This window comes from Saccopteryx leptura, chromosome 4 (assembly GCF_036850995.1).
Source record: "Saccopteryx leptura isolate mSacLep1 chromosome 4, mSacLep1_pri_phased_curated, whole genome shotgun sequence".
NCBI lineage: Eukaryota > Metazoa > Chordata > Mammalia > Chiroptera > Emballonuridae > Saccopteryx > Saccopteryx leptura.
Genome location: NC_089506.1, coordinates 159,389,802 through 159,403,667, shown reverse-complemented (window position 1 = coordinate 159,403,667; position 13,866 = coordinate 159,389,802). Strand labels below are relative to the sequence as shown.

Below are 13,866 nucleotides of genomic sequence, written 5' to 3'. Positions count from 1 at the left end.
AGTAGGCAGAATTATTTCACTTTTTGTAAAATAGTCACAAAATATTATACATATTCTATATTTTAATAAATTGAGCCACTTTGGATGAAAATACTGGTTATGCTAATTTGTTGTTCAAATTCTAGAACAAGAAAACAAAAGGTAAGCATAAAATTTATTTAAAAGATCCACTTAAAATGTAACTTTTACTTTTTTACTTACTAAAATGTTGATTATTTTTTATTGTATTTTCAATTTATTTTCCAAATGATAATATGGGATATTATGCACTATTTTTCTTTTTTAACCAAAGTCTCAGTTTGACCAGTAAGGAATGCAGATATTACCTTCATTGTTTTTATTTGGGAAAGTTATTTTTTAGTTATTTTGGACTTTGAATAGTGAGGGTAACAGTGAGAGGCCCAACAGGAAAGAGCTGACACCCCCCCCTACTCTTCAAGTAATGTTGAATAAAGTGGCCAGTTAGACAGTGGATAGGGTGTAAGAAACCCCAAGGTATAATGCAGTACCTCTGGTCTGTTTTCAATCCCGTCAGGCCCAAAGTAAAACAAGTAGGAAGGAGGGAGACCTGTACGGGGTAATTATTTGTCTAGACACCTAGTCAGCCTGAAGAAACTAAGCAGGGGTGGGGCCTGGCAATGAAGATCTTGACCTCACTTTTATTCCTCACTCTGGAGCGTCCCATTGGCAGAAGCCATAAGGCAGGGGTCCCCAAACTTTTTACACAGGGGGGCCAGTTCACTGTCCCTCAGACTGTTGGAGGGCCAGATTATAAAAAAAACTATGAACAAATCCCTATGCACACTGCACATATCTTATTTTAAAGTAAAAAAACAAAACGGGAACAAATACAATATTTAAAATAAAGAACAAGTAAATTTAAATCAACAAACTGACCAGTATTTTAATGGGAACTATGCTCCTCTCACTGACCTTCCGGAAGTGCATTGGGGGCCGGATTAATGGCCTCAGGGAGCCGCATGCAGCCCCCAGGCTGTAGTTTGGGGACCCCTGCCATAAGGCAAGAGAGCCTGCTGATGTGGCGCAGCCTCCATTTAGGGCAGCCTCCCAGGGCAAACAGAATGTAAAGAAAGCAGAGTTGGTCTTACAGGGGCAAAAAGAGAAATCTAAACCGATGTGTGTGCACTACAGAATGAAGAAAGAGAAATGGGAAAGCTAATGCTATGATTTTCTTTTCAGGAAGCCATAACTCCTTCCTCCTGTGAAGAGCATGAAGTTTTGGAATTGGTTGGCAAGGGGCAGGTTATGGAGAAATGGGAGGAATCACAGTTCTTTAACTCAAACAGATTGAACTGTGACTTGCCAAAGATTCTTTGTCTAATTCATGCACAGGAATAAAATTAACTTCAAACCTATAAAAGATTCTCTATACCTAATAATAATGATGTTTTGATGATATCATTGTTATTTGCTTGCAGGGTTGTACCTAACAAACTACGTTCTCTGGCCTTGGGTTTGACCTATGTGATTTTGAGAGTGTTTGGTATGAACTTTTAGCAGTATTTTATTACATTGAAATGTTCATGTTTTGATATATCTATGTGTTTACATGCATATTTATAACTTCAAATAAATAAACAGTAAACTGAAACAAAAATAAGTGAACTGGGTGATGTTTTGCAAAATTTATGATACAATACTTAGTGTAAAAGATAATACCTAATGTTAAGCCCATCCTGTCATATAAAATATGCACTATTATATTCAATTAGAAGAGATAATCTGTTGGATCAGAATTATGTTCATTAAGCTCATATAAGTGGTTTTGTAAGCTGAAATGAAGTACTTATATAAGCATAACAACTGGACAGGGCTTCATATTTAGAAAGTTAGTAACCTTGATGAGTACTTTTAAATATTTCATTACCCAAGTCACTGAATCTGATATTTTTAAGTACTGTAACAAAAGAACAAATTAGTTTTGCTGAGGGTAATGCACTCTGTGCTCCAGGCTTTGTTAAAATAGAAAAAAAACTAGCTTTTAAGTCCATATTGTGACTATATTAAGGTCCTTGATTCAAAAATTGGACTGAAATATTGATGGGGTAAGGAAACAAGACTGGATTGAAGACTAAAAGTAATATGATCAATGGAGTGAAGAATGTAGAAAAATTTTAGTGTGCCTCTGATGTGTAACAGAACTCATTCTATAGTCAGATCAGTTGGCAGGATTAAAATGAGCTTTAATTGGAGAAAATTGTAGGATATTTTTATGGTGAATAATGATTTACTAGATATGAACAGTTTGTAATGGAAAAGGGAGCATAAGAAACATCAATTGCATAGACAGTTTCCTACATCAGAAATGAATTCAGTGAAATAGATGCGTTTTTAATGGGAGTAGGTGGGATAAGATGTTTAGATATAGACTATCTCTATATTACAGGGCTTTGCCATGAAAGAATTTTAAGCAGAGGATAGCTTTATCTGTTACTTTTAAAAGATAGTTGTTGCTGAGGAGAAATACTTAATAGATTATAATGTGGAGAAAATAAAAATGGAGGCTTTGCTGAAATATAAGTCATAGTTACATTAAATTGGATTCTGGGTGTCATAGGAGGCCAGAGAAAAATAAGCGTATCCAATATATGTTTGGAGCTAGTGTTACAAAGATTTATCATGGACTGGGAAAATATAGTGGGAAATAAAAAAATGCATAGGAGGCCTAGGATTTTTCACCGTTAGCAATTATAAACAGAGAGCTAGCACTCACGGAGATAAGATTTCTGGTGTTAAATGGTCTACGGCAGGAATCAAGAATTGTGAGGCATGAGCACCATGATAATTTCTTTTTATTTTAAATAATATTTTTTCTTTCTTTCCAAGTGAGAGGAGGGGAGATAGACAGACAGACTCCTGCATACACTCTCGCTGGGATCCACTTAGCAACCCCTGTCTGAGGCCGATGCTCTGCCCACCTGGGGCCATGGTCGCAACCATGCTATTTTTAGCACCTAAGGTGGAGGTTCCAGGGAGCTATCCTTAGTCAGTTCCTTGGGCCATGTGCTCAAACCATTTGAGCCATGCCTGCAGGAGGGGAAGAGGAGGAGAGGTGGAGAAGCAGATGGTTGCTTCTCCTGTATGCCCTGATGGGAAATTAAATCCGAGACAATGATAATTTCTTAAGGGAGATGGTCTATCATTAGACATGTTAGTTCTGAGAAACTGGTTCTGATGTCTTTGGGGTGGCTTTCTAAAAAAATTAATTCATTCACTTCTAGTTGTGACATTGTTGCTAAAGAGATATTATCTCTGAGGTTTCCCTCAGGCAGCAGCACTGGACTGTTCCTCTTGATAAGAGGTCATCTAAATCTAGAGTTGCTATTAACATACCAAAGCACTTGCACTTTAAGATATTTTTCTGAGTATTGTGATAACTAGGAGGTTATGAAATTAATTTTTCAGTTAGTGAAGGAATACTGAGTTCTTAAAATCAATACATAGTATCAATATCTCTGTTTGAAATACTTTATCCTAAATTTTTCATTAAAAAATTAACAACAGGCCTGACCTGTGGCGGCGCAGTGGATAAAGCGTCGACCTGGAAATGCTGAGGTTGCCAGTTCAAAACCCTGGGCTTGCCTGGTCAAGGCACATATGGGAGTTGATGCTTCCAGCTCCTCCTCCTTTCTCTCTCTCTGTTTCTCTCTCTCCCTCTCTCTCTCCTCTCTGAAAATGAATAAATAAAATTAAAAAAAAAATTAACAACAGTTTTTTTTGTCAACTAAATAACAACATGCAAAGCCACCAATTTCTTATACTTACGGGAATAAGGATTTCTCAAAACCACATTGTTTCTAGTTATTTAAAACTAAATTCTTAGAAATTTTATTTATTTATTTTTTGTGGCAAAGACAGAAAGAGTCAGAGAGAGGGACAGATAGGGGCAGACAGGCAGGGAGAGAGATGAGAAACATCAATTCTTCGTTGCGGTTCCTTAGTTGTTCATTGATTGATTTTTCATATGTGCCTTGATGGGAGGGGGGGGCTACAGCAGACAAAGTGACCCCTTGCTCGAGCCAGTGAGCCTTGCTCAAACCAGATGAGCCCACGCTCAAGCTGGTGACCTCGGGGTCTCGAACCTGGGTCCTCCACATCCCAGTCTGACACTCTATCTACTGCGCCATAGCCTGGTCAGGCTTAGAAAAATTTAAATATGTTTACAGTGATGATTACTAAATGTATATGTATAAGCTTAATATTAGGATAAAAATTATTCTGATGCCAACCTATTGTTTTTTTTATGGGGAATTTACAATTTCTGCATTTTTTGTAGGCTCTATACCTGGACCAATAATTTTTAGAGCGGCGGGAGAAACTTCTTGTACCTTTCGGGTTAAGGGACGCTGTGGACATACAGGAAATTGTTGGATGTATAACACAAAACAAATGGCCTTCCTATTTTTAGGATTATGTAAGTGATATCTATTGAAGAAATGTAGAGAGATAAAATTGTTTTAAAAAAACTTGTGGTTTATAGTACGGTATAGTAATACTCAATAAATGAATACTTTGATGATTAAAGAAGCTTTATTATATAAAAGATATTTTGAATACTAAAGCACTATAGAATTTACGTAAGTTTTTGAGTCTCTGCATTATATACACAATTGTGTTATGCTATTTCTAAAAAAAGGATAATAATCAGAATATTAATTTGGGAAGTGATTTTGCCTGTACACATATATAATCAAGTTGTTTGACTTGTGACCCTTCCCATTCCCACAGTAAAAGATTAGATTATAGGTCATGGCTCAGTGGTAGAGCAATAACCCAGCCTGTGGAAGTCCTGGGTTCGATTCCTGGTCAGGGCACACAAGAGAAGTGCCCATCTGCTTCTCCACACCTCTCTCTCTCTCTCTCTCTTTCTCTCTTTCTCTCTCTTCCTCCTCCTCCCCTCCTGCAGCCAGAGCTCCAGTTAGAGTGAGTTGGCTGCAGGCGCTGAGGATGGTTCCATGGCCTCCACCGCAGGCGCTAAAAATTGGCACTGTTTGAAACGGAGCAATGGAACAATGGAACAATGCCCCAGGTGGGCAGAGCATTGCCACCTAGCGGGCTTGCTGGGTAAATCCCAATTGGGGGGCAAGTGGGAGTCTGTCTATGCCTCTCCTCCTCTCACTAAAAAAAAAAAAGTTGGATGATTGAAAAAAAATTTTTGCACTGTTAAAAAGCATCAACATACTCTGACCCCATTTGAATGTAAATTTTACATGGTCTCTTATGCTCAATGATATAAAAGTGCTGGGTAGGCCCTGGCTGGTTGGCTCAGTGGTAGAGCCTCGGCCTGGCGTGCAGGAGTCCTGGGTTCAATTCCCGGCCAGGGCACACAGGAGAAGCACCCATCTGCTTCTCCACTCCTCCCCCTCTTCTTCCTCTCTGTCTCTCTCTTCCCCTCCCGCAGCCAAGGCTTCATTGGAGCAAAGTTAGCTCGGGCGCTGAGGATGGCTCTGTGGCCTCTGCCTCAGGTGCTAGAATGGCCCTGGTCACAACAGAGCAACGCCCCAGATGGGCAGAGCATCGTCCCCTGGTGGGCATGCCAGGTGGATCCCGGTTGGGCACATGGGGGAGTCTGTCTGACTGCCTCCCCGTTTCCAGCTTTGGAAAAATACAAAAAAAAAAAAAAAGTGCTGGGTACATATCAATCATTCAATAGTTATTGAACAAAATAAGGGATATAAGAAATTGAGATGCTATGGTGGTGTGAGCTATAGTCAAAGTGGTGGGAAAGTCTAGATACGCTGTATTACTTTGGAAAACTCAATATTTTCATCTGTAAAAGGAGGATTTTGGACTACATAATTTCTAAAGTCTTAATCAGTACTAACATTGAATGATTTTATGATGTAGAAGCTATCGGTATGATAAATATTTTAAAGTGTTTATATGTTTTGTGATTTTATTAAATGGGGTCAGTAATTCAAAGAATCACATAATGATAGACTAATATTTAATAACAATTACCTGTTTGATAAACAGTATACAGAAATGCTTTGTAATTCAGAAATTAATTAACAAGAAAATTAGTCAATACTTAACCTGAACAAATTAAAATTTAAGAAAAAAATTAAAATGACATTTAAGAAGTCAAAATAAATTTCTTAGAGATAATTTAACAAAACTAGTTATTGTTCTTAAGGAAGTTCTCTTAAAATACTGCTGACTGAGCCTCTTAATTTTTATATTAGATAGAACTGTATGTCACAAGCTCAACTATTTTTTTCTTTTCTTTCTTTGTTTCTTTCTTTGTTTCTTTCTTTCTTTCTTTCTTTCTTTCTCTTTCTTTCTCTCTCTTTCTCTCTCCCTTCCTTTCTTTCTTTCTTTCTTTCTTTCTTTCTTTCTTTCTTTCTTTCTTTCTTTCTTTCTTTCTTTCTTTCTTTCTTTCTAGTATCTGGGGTCAATGTTCAAATCAAATGAGCTATCCTCAGAGCTCAGGCTAATACTCAAACCAGTCGAACCATTGGCTGTGGGAGAGGAAGAGGGAGAGAAAGGGGAGAGAAAGGGGGAGAGAATCAAGTGGTTGCTTCTCCTATGTGCCTTGACTGGGAATCACACCGGGATGTCCATATGCTGGGCTGACATTCTAACCACTGAGAAAACCAGCCAGGGCCACTCCACAGTTTTCAAAGTCAGCACATAATTGAGAGAGTTGATAAACTATGAGAGATCCTGGTAAGGAGCTACTAAAAGAGGAGGGGGTAATAAAGAACATAGAAAATTATAGTAAGAGAAGTCAAACACAGGAAACTATAAAAGGAATATGCATTTGTGGCAATTTCATGTAAACGAGTACAATTTAAAGTGTATTCTATGAGTCACTTCAATCAGAAAACCTTGGAGTGCTTGTGAAAAATGTAGGTTCTGAGGCCCTGAAATGAAATACCAAGAATTAGAGGTAGGCATGTTTATTTTTAACAAAGCACCTCAGATGATTTAATCACAGTAAATTTGGAAGACAAGTATGAGCTACTGGAGAGCCATACTGTCCAATATGGCATATCTTAATGTACAGCTGTTTAAATTCAAGTGAAATAAAAAGAAATACCATTAAAAATTGTTTCACAGTAACAAGGGCTAAATTTCACATACTTAATGGTCACATTTTACTGCTCTATTAGACAGTACAGATGCAGAACACCACCATTGTCACAAGAAGTTCTATGTACACAACTACTATAAAGCAAATTTTATAGCTTATTTCAAAGGAAATCCATGAACCCGAGGAACTCATGCGAACTTTAGTATATTTTTGAAACCTAAAATTTTATTTGTACATTTTTTACTTTTTGTATTTTTCTGAAGTTGGAAACGGGGAGGCAGTCAGACAGACTCCCGCATGTGCCCGACCGGGATCCACCTGGCATACCCAACAGGGGGCGATGCTCTGCCCATCTGAGGCATTGCTCTGTTGTGACCAGGGCCATTCTAGCACCTGAGGCAGAGGCTATGGAGCCATCCTCAGCTCCCGGGCCAACTTTGCTCCAATGGAGTCTTGGCTGCAGGAGGGGAAGAAAGAGACAGAGAGGAAGGAGAGGGGGAGGGGTAGAGAAGCAGATGGACGCTTCTCCTGTGTGCCCTGGCCGGGAATCGAACCTGGGACTCCTGCACGCCAGGCCGATGCTCTACCACTGAGCCAACTGGCCAGGGCTATTTGTACATTTTATGTCCAAAAAAATCTTCCCCTGTGGAGGAGGGCTGTGGTATTCATTATTCACAAAAGTTTTATCACTCAAATAAGCTAGTAAAATTTTTTTATATCAATCCATCAGTTCCTTTTGATAGCAAGAAAATTCTTCTAATCTTTCTTTCTCTTAATCTTAAGTTTTCATTGGAATGACTCAATACATACCTTTCTCCTCAAATAAAATATTCCATCAATTTTTTAAATTGCACTAGAGAGATGACTTATAAGTCTTTTGTAAATATTTCCTATTTTAACTTTTTATGTTTACCACTTCATTGGGTTTGATTGTTTTTAAGAATTTTCATTGAAATATATATTACATATATAGTCAGTAAAGAGCACATATTATAAGTCTATAACAACATATTTTTATAAAGTAAACATACCTGTACTTAGCATTCTTAACAAGAAATAAAATAAATTAGAATTAATAAGTGAACTTAGAAGGTTGCCTAATATATAATCAATATGCAAAAATCAACTGTGATTCTATATTCCAGGCACAACCAAATACAAAAATAATACAATAAATATAATAACAAAATATTGAAGTACCAAAAAGAGATCTATTGAAAATGGTATAAAGCCTGACCAGGTGGTGGCACAGTGAATAGAGTGTAGGACTGGAATGCAGAGGACCCAGGCTGGAAACCTCGAGGTTGCTTGCTTGAGCACAAGCTCACCAGCTTGAGTGTGGGCTCACCAGCTTGAGCGCAGGGTCATCGACTTGAGTATGGGATCGTAGACATGACCCCATGGTCACTGGCCTGAGCCTAAAGTCACTGGCTTGAGCAAGGGTTCACTCATTCTGCTACAGCCCCCGGTCAAGGCACATATGAGAAGGCAATCGGTGAACAACTAAGGTGCCGCAATCACAAGTTGATGCTTCTCATCTCTATCCCTTCCTATCTGTCTGTCCCTATATGTCCCTCTCTCTGACTTTCTGTCAAAAAAATAAAAATGAAAAAAAAAATAAATAAATAAATAAAATGGTATAAAAACTTTTACTGATGACTACAAATTTTATTTGAGACACTAAAATGTAAGTAAATTAGAATATGTATATGTTTACAGATAGGAAGATTTGAAAATGTCACTTCTTCTAAATTACAATATCAAGTGGTCACAGACAAAATACCAGAAGGATTTTGAAGTTGAAAAGGGAAACAAAATTTATATGAAAGCCAAAGGGCCAAAATTTATCAAGAGAATCTTGAAGATGACCCAAATTGAAGGATATAGTATATCAGATATTAAAACCTATTATCAAGCTATAATAATACAGTAGGTTATTGATGCTGGTGTCCTTATGCTGAGCAATGGAACAGAATAGAGACAACTGATTTATGACAAAAGAAGGAGACACTGCAATGATAAAAGACAGTTTTTAAATAAAGAATAATGGCTCATTTTATATATGCATATCTAAAAACATATATCTAGATCCCTAGGTCAAATCATATACAAAAATCAAATCTAAATGCATTGTAAATCTAAATGTAAAAGATAAACAATAAAGCTTTGTGAGAAAAACAGGGGAATATCTCCATGGTCTTGGAGTAGAAAAATATTTTATAAAAAGCACTAGCTATAAAAGAAAAATTAGACCATATTAAAACTAATAAATTCTAATCATCAGAAAAATAAAGAGCTAGAAAAGAGAAGATGCAGTGTAGAAGACAGCGAAAAAGCTAAAAAGGTGGAAAAGACCTAATGTTCAAAATATATAAAGAACTCCCACAAATAAATAATAAACAAAGGAAAGATAATGTGATAGAAAAGTGGATAACCATATAGTCAATAAACAATAAAACAAATAATAAATTGTGATAAAAATCAACAATAGAATACTATACAACAATGAAAAGGAAATGTATACAACTGTATAAAACATAGATGAATCATATAAACATAATGCTGAAAGAAATCAGCCATATATGAATATGCATTGTCATATTCCACTTGCATAATTTTGACCTAATATACCTATTTCAAAAGCAAACAAAACTAACTCTTTTGGGTTATTGAATTTGAGGAAATATGAAGAGGGCTTCTGGCATGCAGACAATGTTTTGCTCTTTTTTTTTTTTTTTGCAAAGTCAGAGAGTCAGAGAGGAGGACAGATAAGGACAGACAGGAAGAGAGATGACAAGCGTCAATTCTTCATTGGGGCACCATAATTGTTCATTGATTGCTTTCTCAGATGTGCTTTGACTAGGGGGCTCCAGCAGAGCGAGTGACCTTTTGCTTAAGTCACCAACCTCGGGCTCATGCCAGCGACCTTGGGCTTCAAGCCAGCGACCTTTTGGCTCAAATCAGCAACCATAGGGTCATGTCTATGATTCAGATGCTGGATACACTGTTTTATTTGTGAAAAATGCATCAAGCAGCAATATTTAAACATTGAGTTTTTTTTTAATTAATATACGATTATATGGATCTTTAGTATTAGGTTTGATGGCTTTTGGTGATTGAGTGCACCTGTGGAACCAGCACTCAAAACAAAAATTTTCCCTGTACCACTTTCCCATCAATTTCCCTCCTCCACAGATAAACCTCTTTCAGAAATCTATAACAATATGTTGGTTTTGCCTGTTTAGAAATTTATACAAATGTAATACAGTATATACTGTTCTGTTTGTTTTATTTTTTTGAAACCACTAAAATTTATATTGTCAGATAATTAAAATTGTTGCTCTGATATTTATTTTTACTTTAATCAACAAGGTTATTTGCATCCAAAGTTCAAGTACTTATTAATAATATTTATACTATACTAACTTCCTAAAACTTGAAACATAAAAATTAATTTAAAACCCCTACATAATCAATTAATGTTGCTAAAGTATTTCTGTTTGTATTTGGGAAATGATGAATATTTTAAGAAAATAAAGCCTCATAAAGTGACTTATTCAGTCCAGTTCCTATTGATAGTTGAGTTTTGAATGTAGAAATGCATTTTTCTGTTTTTGAATTAATACATTCTGTGAAATAACATACAGTGTATTTTTCTTGGGCTATATGTTTTAAACATCTAAAAGGTTTTGTAAACATTTTAAAAAATCTCCTTTAAATAATTTGATATGTTTATGACATTAATTACATTCTACAATTGAAAAACTGATACCGTTAGAGATAAAATATACTTCTCTTTGGCAAATGACATCCTTTCCTCAAACATTTCTGCTTTAAATAAATTTATGCATCTGATGGTTGTATTTTTTTTAATTTAGGTGTTTCATGCAAACTATTCACTATCATCTTCAGTAGTATTGCATTTTGCCTATACATACATTCACCAAAAACAAGCACTGTCTGGCCTATACCTTTGAAGAATGTAGAAGTTAAAAAAAAAAGAAAGAAGAAAAGAACTGATTTGTAACTAGATCATCATTGTATGAGAATTACACATGGTCAGTCCATCAGTGAATGTTAATTTAATTAATTTTAAAACAATAATAATATAATTACATGTTTAATGAAATAAATGTGATTCATATGATGCTATGTTCTATTATACTTTTGGTAAAAATATAATATAGTCTGTGTATTTTGAATTTTTAAAATATATTCTAATAAACATATTTAATATTTTCAATATAATGATAATACTTTAAAGAGATGGATGAAATGAAAGTGGGAAAATACACAAATTAATTCTGATTGCAAGGACAGCTTATATAGTAGTTACTGGCCTTTGATAATACAAGATTACTTAGGTTTTATATGTTTTATTCTTGTAACTTTTCATTTGCATTGTGGATGTTTATTTCCAATCACTTTTCAAAATAAAATTTTATTTGTCAGTCCAATTCATAAAATAAAATTGTAAATCAAAGTTATATTTATTCTCCAAAAGAAATCTATTTTACACCTTTAAAAATTAACATTTTATCTCTTATATGATCATAGACGTTTCTCTAGTCATTTGGCCAGTTTACAATACATATTTTCCATGGTCCTTTAATTTTAGTAGACATAAAATTCAGAATGATCATAATACCTATTTTTACCTTGACTTGAATTTTATTAATAGACTACTTGATACCTGAAATGATATCCATTTTGTGCTTCCCATTTTATGATTTTATTTTCTGATTAATAATAATTATTTCATGTGAAGAAGTATTCAGATTTGAATGTAGAAAATGTGTCAACAATTTGTGGAATTTTTCTTAAGCTTAAATATGAGTCAACAAAAAGTTTTTGTTATAATTACTTCATATATCTTAGTACATCCATTCAAATTATATAGCAATTTTCCAAGTATTGGAATAAAAATCAGATTGTTATAAAACAAAAACTTCTCTACAATGGCTTTTATTCTTTTGAGAGAAGGAAAACTGACAAAATTTGTCCTTTGTTATTGACATTAGTCAATGACTCTGTGTCTAATGGTAGACATTGCCCTGTGTGTGGTCATATCTGGAAGAAAGGAATGTAAAGCAGGGAGTATTCATATCATACCACATATTTTTCTTTCTTAATTTTAATATGCATTTATGAAGATCTATAAACTAGTCTTTATGTGAAAATCTCCTTAACTACTCTTGACTCTTCTCTGTTTGAACCAGCAAGATGGCAGAATATCTGAAGCTCAGGCTATGAAAACAGAAGTTGCTCCTTCAAAGATTCTACAAAATGTGTTGCTGTGCTCTGTACTCAAAAAGAAGTATCACACATGATGTTTACCTAAGTAATAAAAATGTACCTATGAAGATCTTTCTTTTCATAATAAAGTACTTTCTTGTGAAACATTTCTAATATGTTTTAAATAAATATAGAATTTTAAACTTCAGTTTACAATATAGGTTTTTCTAGGAGAAATAAAGTTTAATAGTTTTAGTTTATTCATATCCTTTCTTAACATTCTACTATCTAAATGTAGTATTTGAAAGTTTATATAACCAGGAAATAAGGTAAAATGATGACAGTCACATTTGTTTTGAAGGTGCTTGTAACATGGGTGTATATATAAATACATATCATATATGTATTAAAAAACAAACCTATAATATAGGTATATGTATAAATACATATTATTTCAAATAAAATATATACAAAGTATATTTCATATATATATATATATATATATATATATATATATATATATATATATGCAAACCAGCAAAGGTATAATAAAATTATAATAATTTGGGAAGTAGCATTAAGACTTTAGATTTAAATATAACTTTATGCTGCAATAGGACATGCAACAGTTTGTCATAAACTAGTTCACAGAGGATTGGTAAATAGAGAAATGATGTAAGTATAACCCAGATAGTCCATTGGTTAATACCAATCTACAATCTACAGGCTTTAAAACAATCATGGGACTTATTCTCACTACCAAAGAGAAGACCTTAGCAATAAATTAGGTCTTAAGAAAAACAAGCTAAAAATCCTGCAGAAATACCTTCCTTTTGCAGTCATTTTCGAATGACTTAATGTTATCAAGAATCTTGTACTTTCTACAATGTTAATGTATCTAGTGAAGCTGCAAGTGCTAATGAAGAAGATGGAAATATTTCTTAATATAAGATTTTTAATTTGCGATGAAATATCTCTATTGAATATTCATGCCTTCAGGGAGCTACATATCAAAGGAGGAAGTTGAGCACAGCATTGAAACCTACAACTGTTTGACAGTGGTGCTGGGTGAAAATACTAATGGGGATTTAGCTGTGCTAAGATTTATTAAGACTGATTGTTTTTGTTAGGACAGGTTACAAAGTTGCATAGATTTTTGAGTAGTTTACCTTGTCAGTATTTTTTTCCTAAGCCTAGTTGTTTCTGGTGCTTGATTTTGCCTAAAAGAACATTTTAAAGGAACACGTACATAATAGTATAGCAGAAATTCTTCTGTTTTAGCATTGATGAGAGTTTATTTGTGTTCTTCAACTGGTGTTTTCTCCAAAGTTGTAGTTACTACGAAAATCCTAGTTCCTCAATTCCTTTTCTGGATTCTTGTTTATACTGATTGTAGGTTTCCTGCTGTAAATTACCCATGTAATCTTTCTCATGTGCAATAAAAAGTATCAAGTTTTCATTTATTAATGGAATACTTCCCTTTTCAGCACTAATAGCTTACTCTAATTTCCCCCTAGATTTATTAAGATATAATTGACATTCATTGTGTAAGTTTAAGGTATATTTAGCATAAT

The 13,866-nt window shown here is 34.6% G+C and overlaps 1 protein-coding gene across 1 annotated transcript in view; it reads left to right on the top strand.

The window, feature by feature from the left end:
- Positions 1–11,084, top strand: part of SLCO6A1 (solute carrier organic anion transporter family member 6A1) — a 109,887-nt gene extending 98,803 nt beyond the window's left edge. The window contains exons 11-13 of the mRNA XM_066381969.1: positions 1,440–1,504; positions 4,298–4,435; positions 10,936–11,084. Coding sequence (XP_066238066.1) covers positions 1,440–1,504; positions 4,298–4,435; positions 10,936–11,084 — 352 coding nt within the window. The remainder of the gene's footprint in view (positions 1–1,439; positions 1,505–4,297; positions 4,436–10,935) is intronic.
- The last annotated feature ends 2,782 nt before the right edge of the window (positions 11,085–13,866 follow it).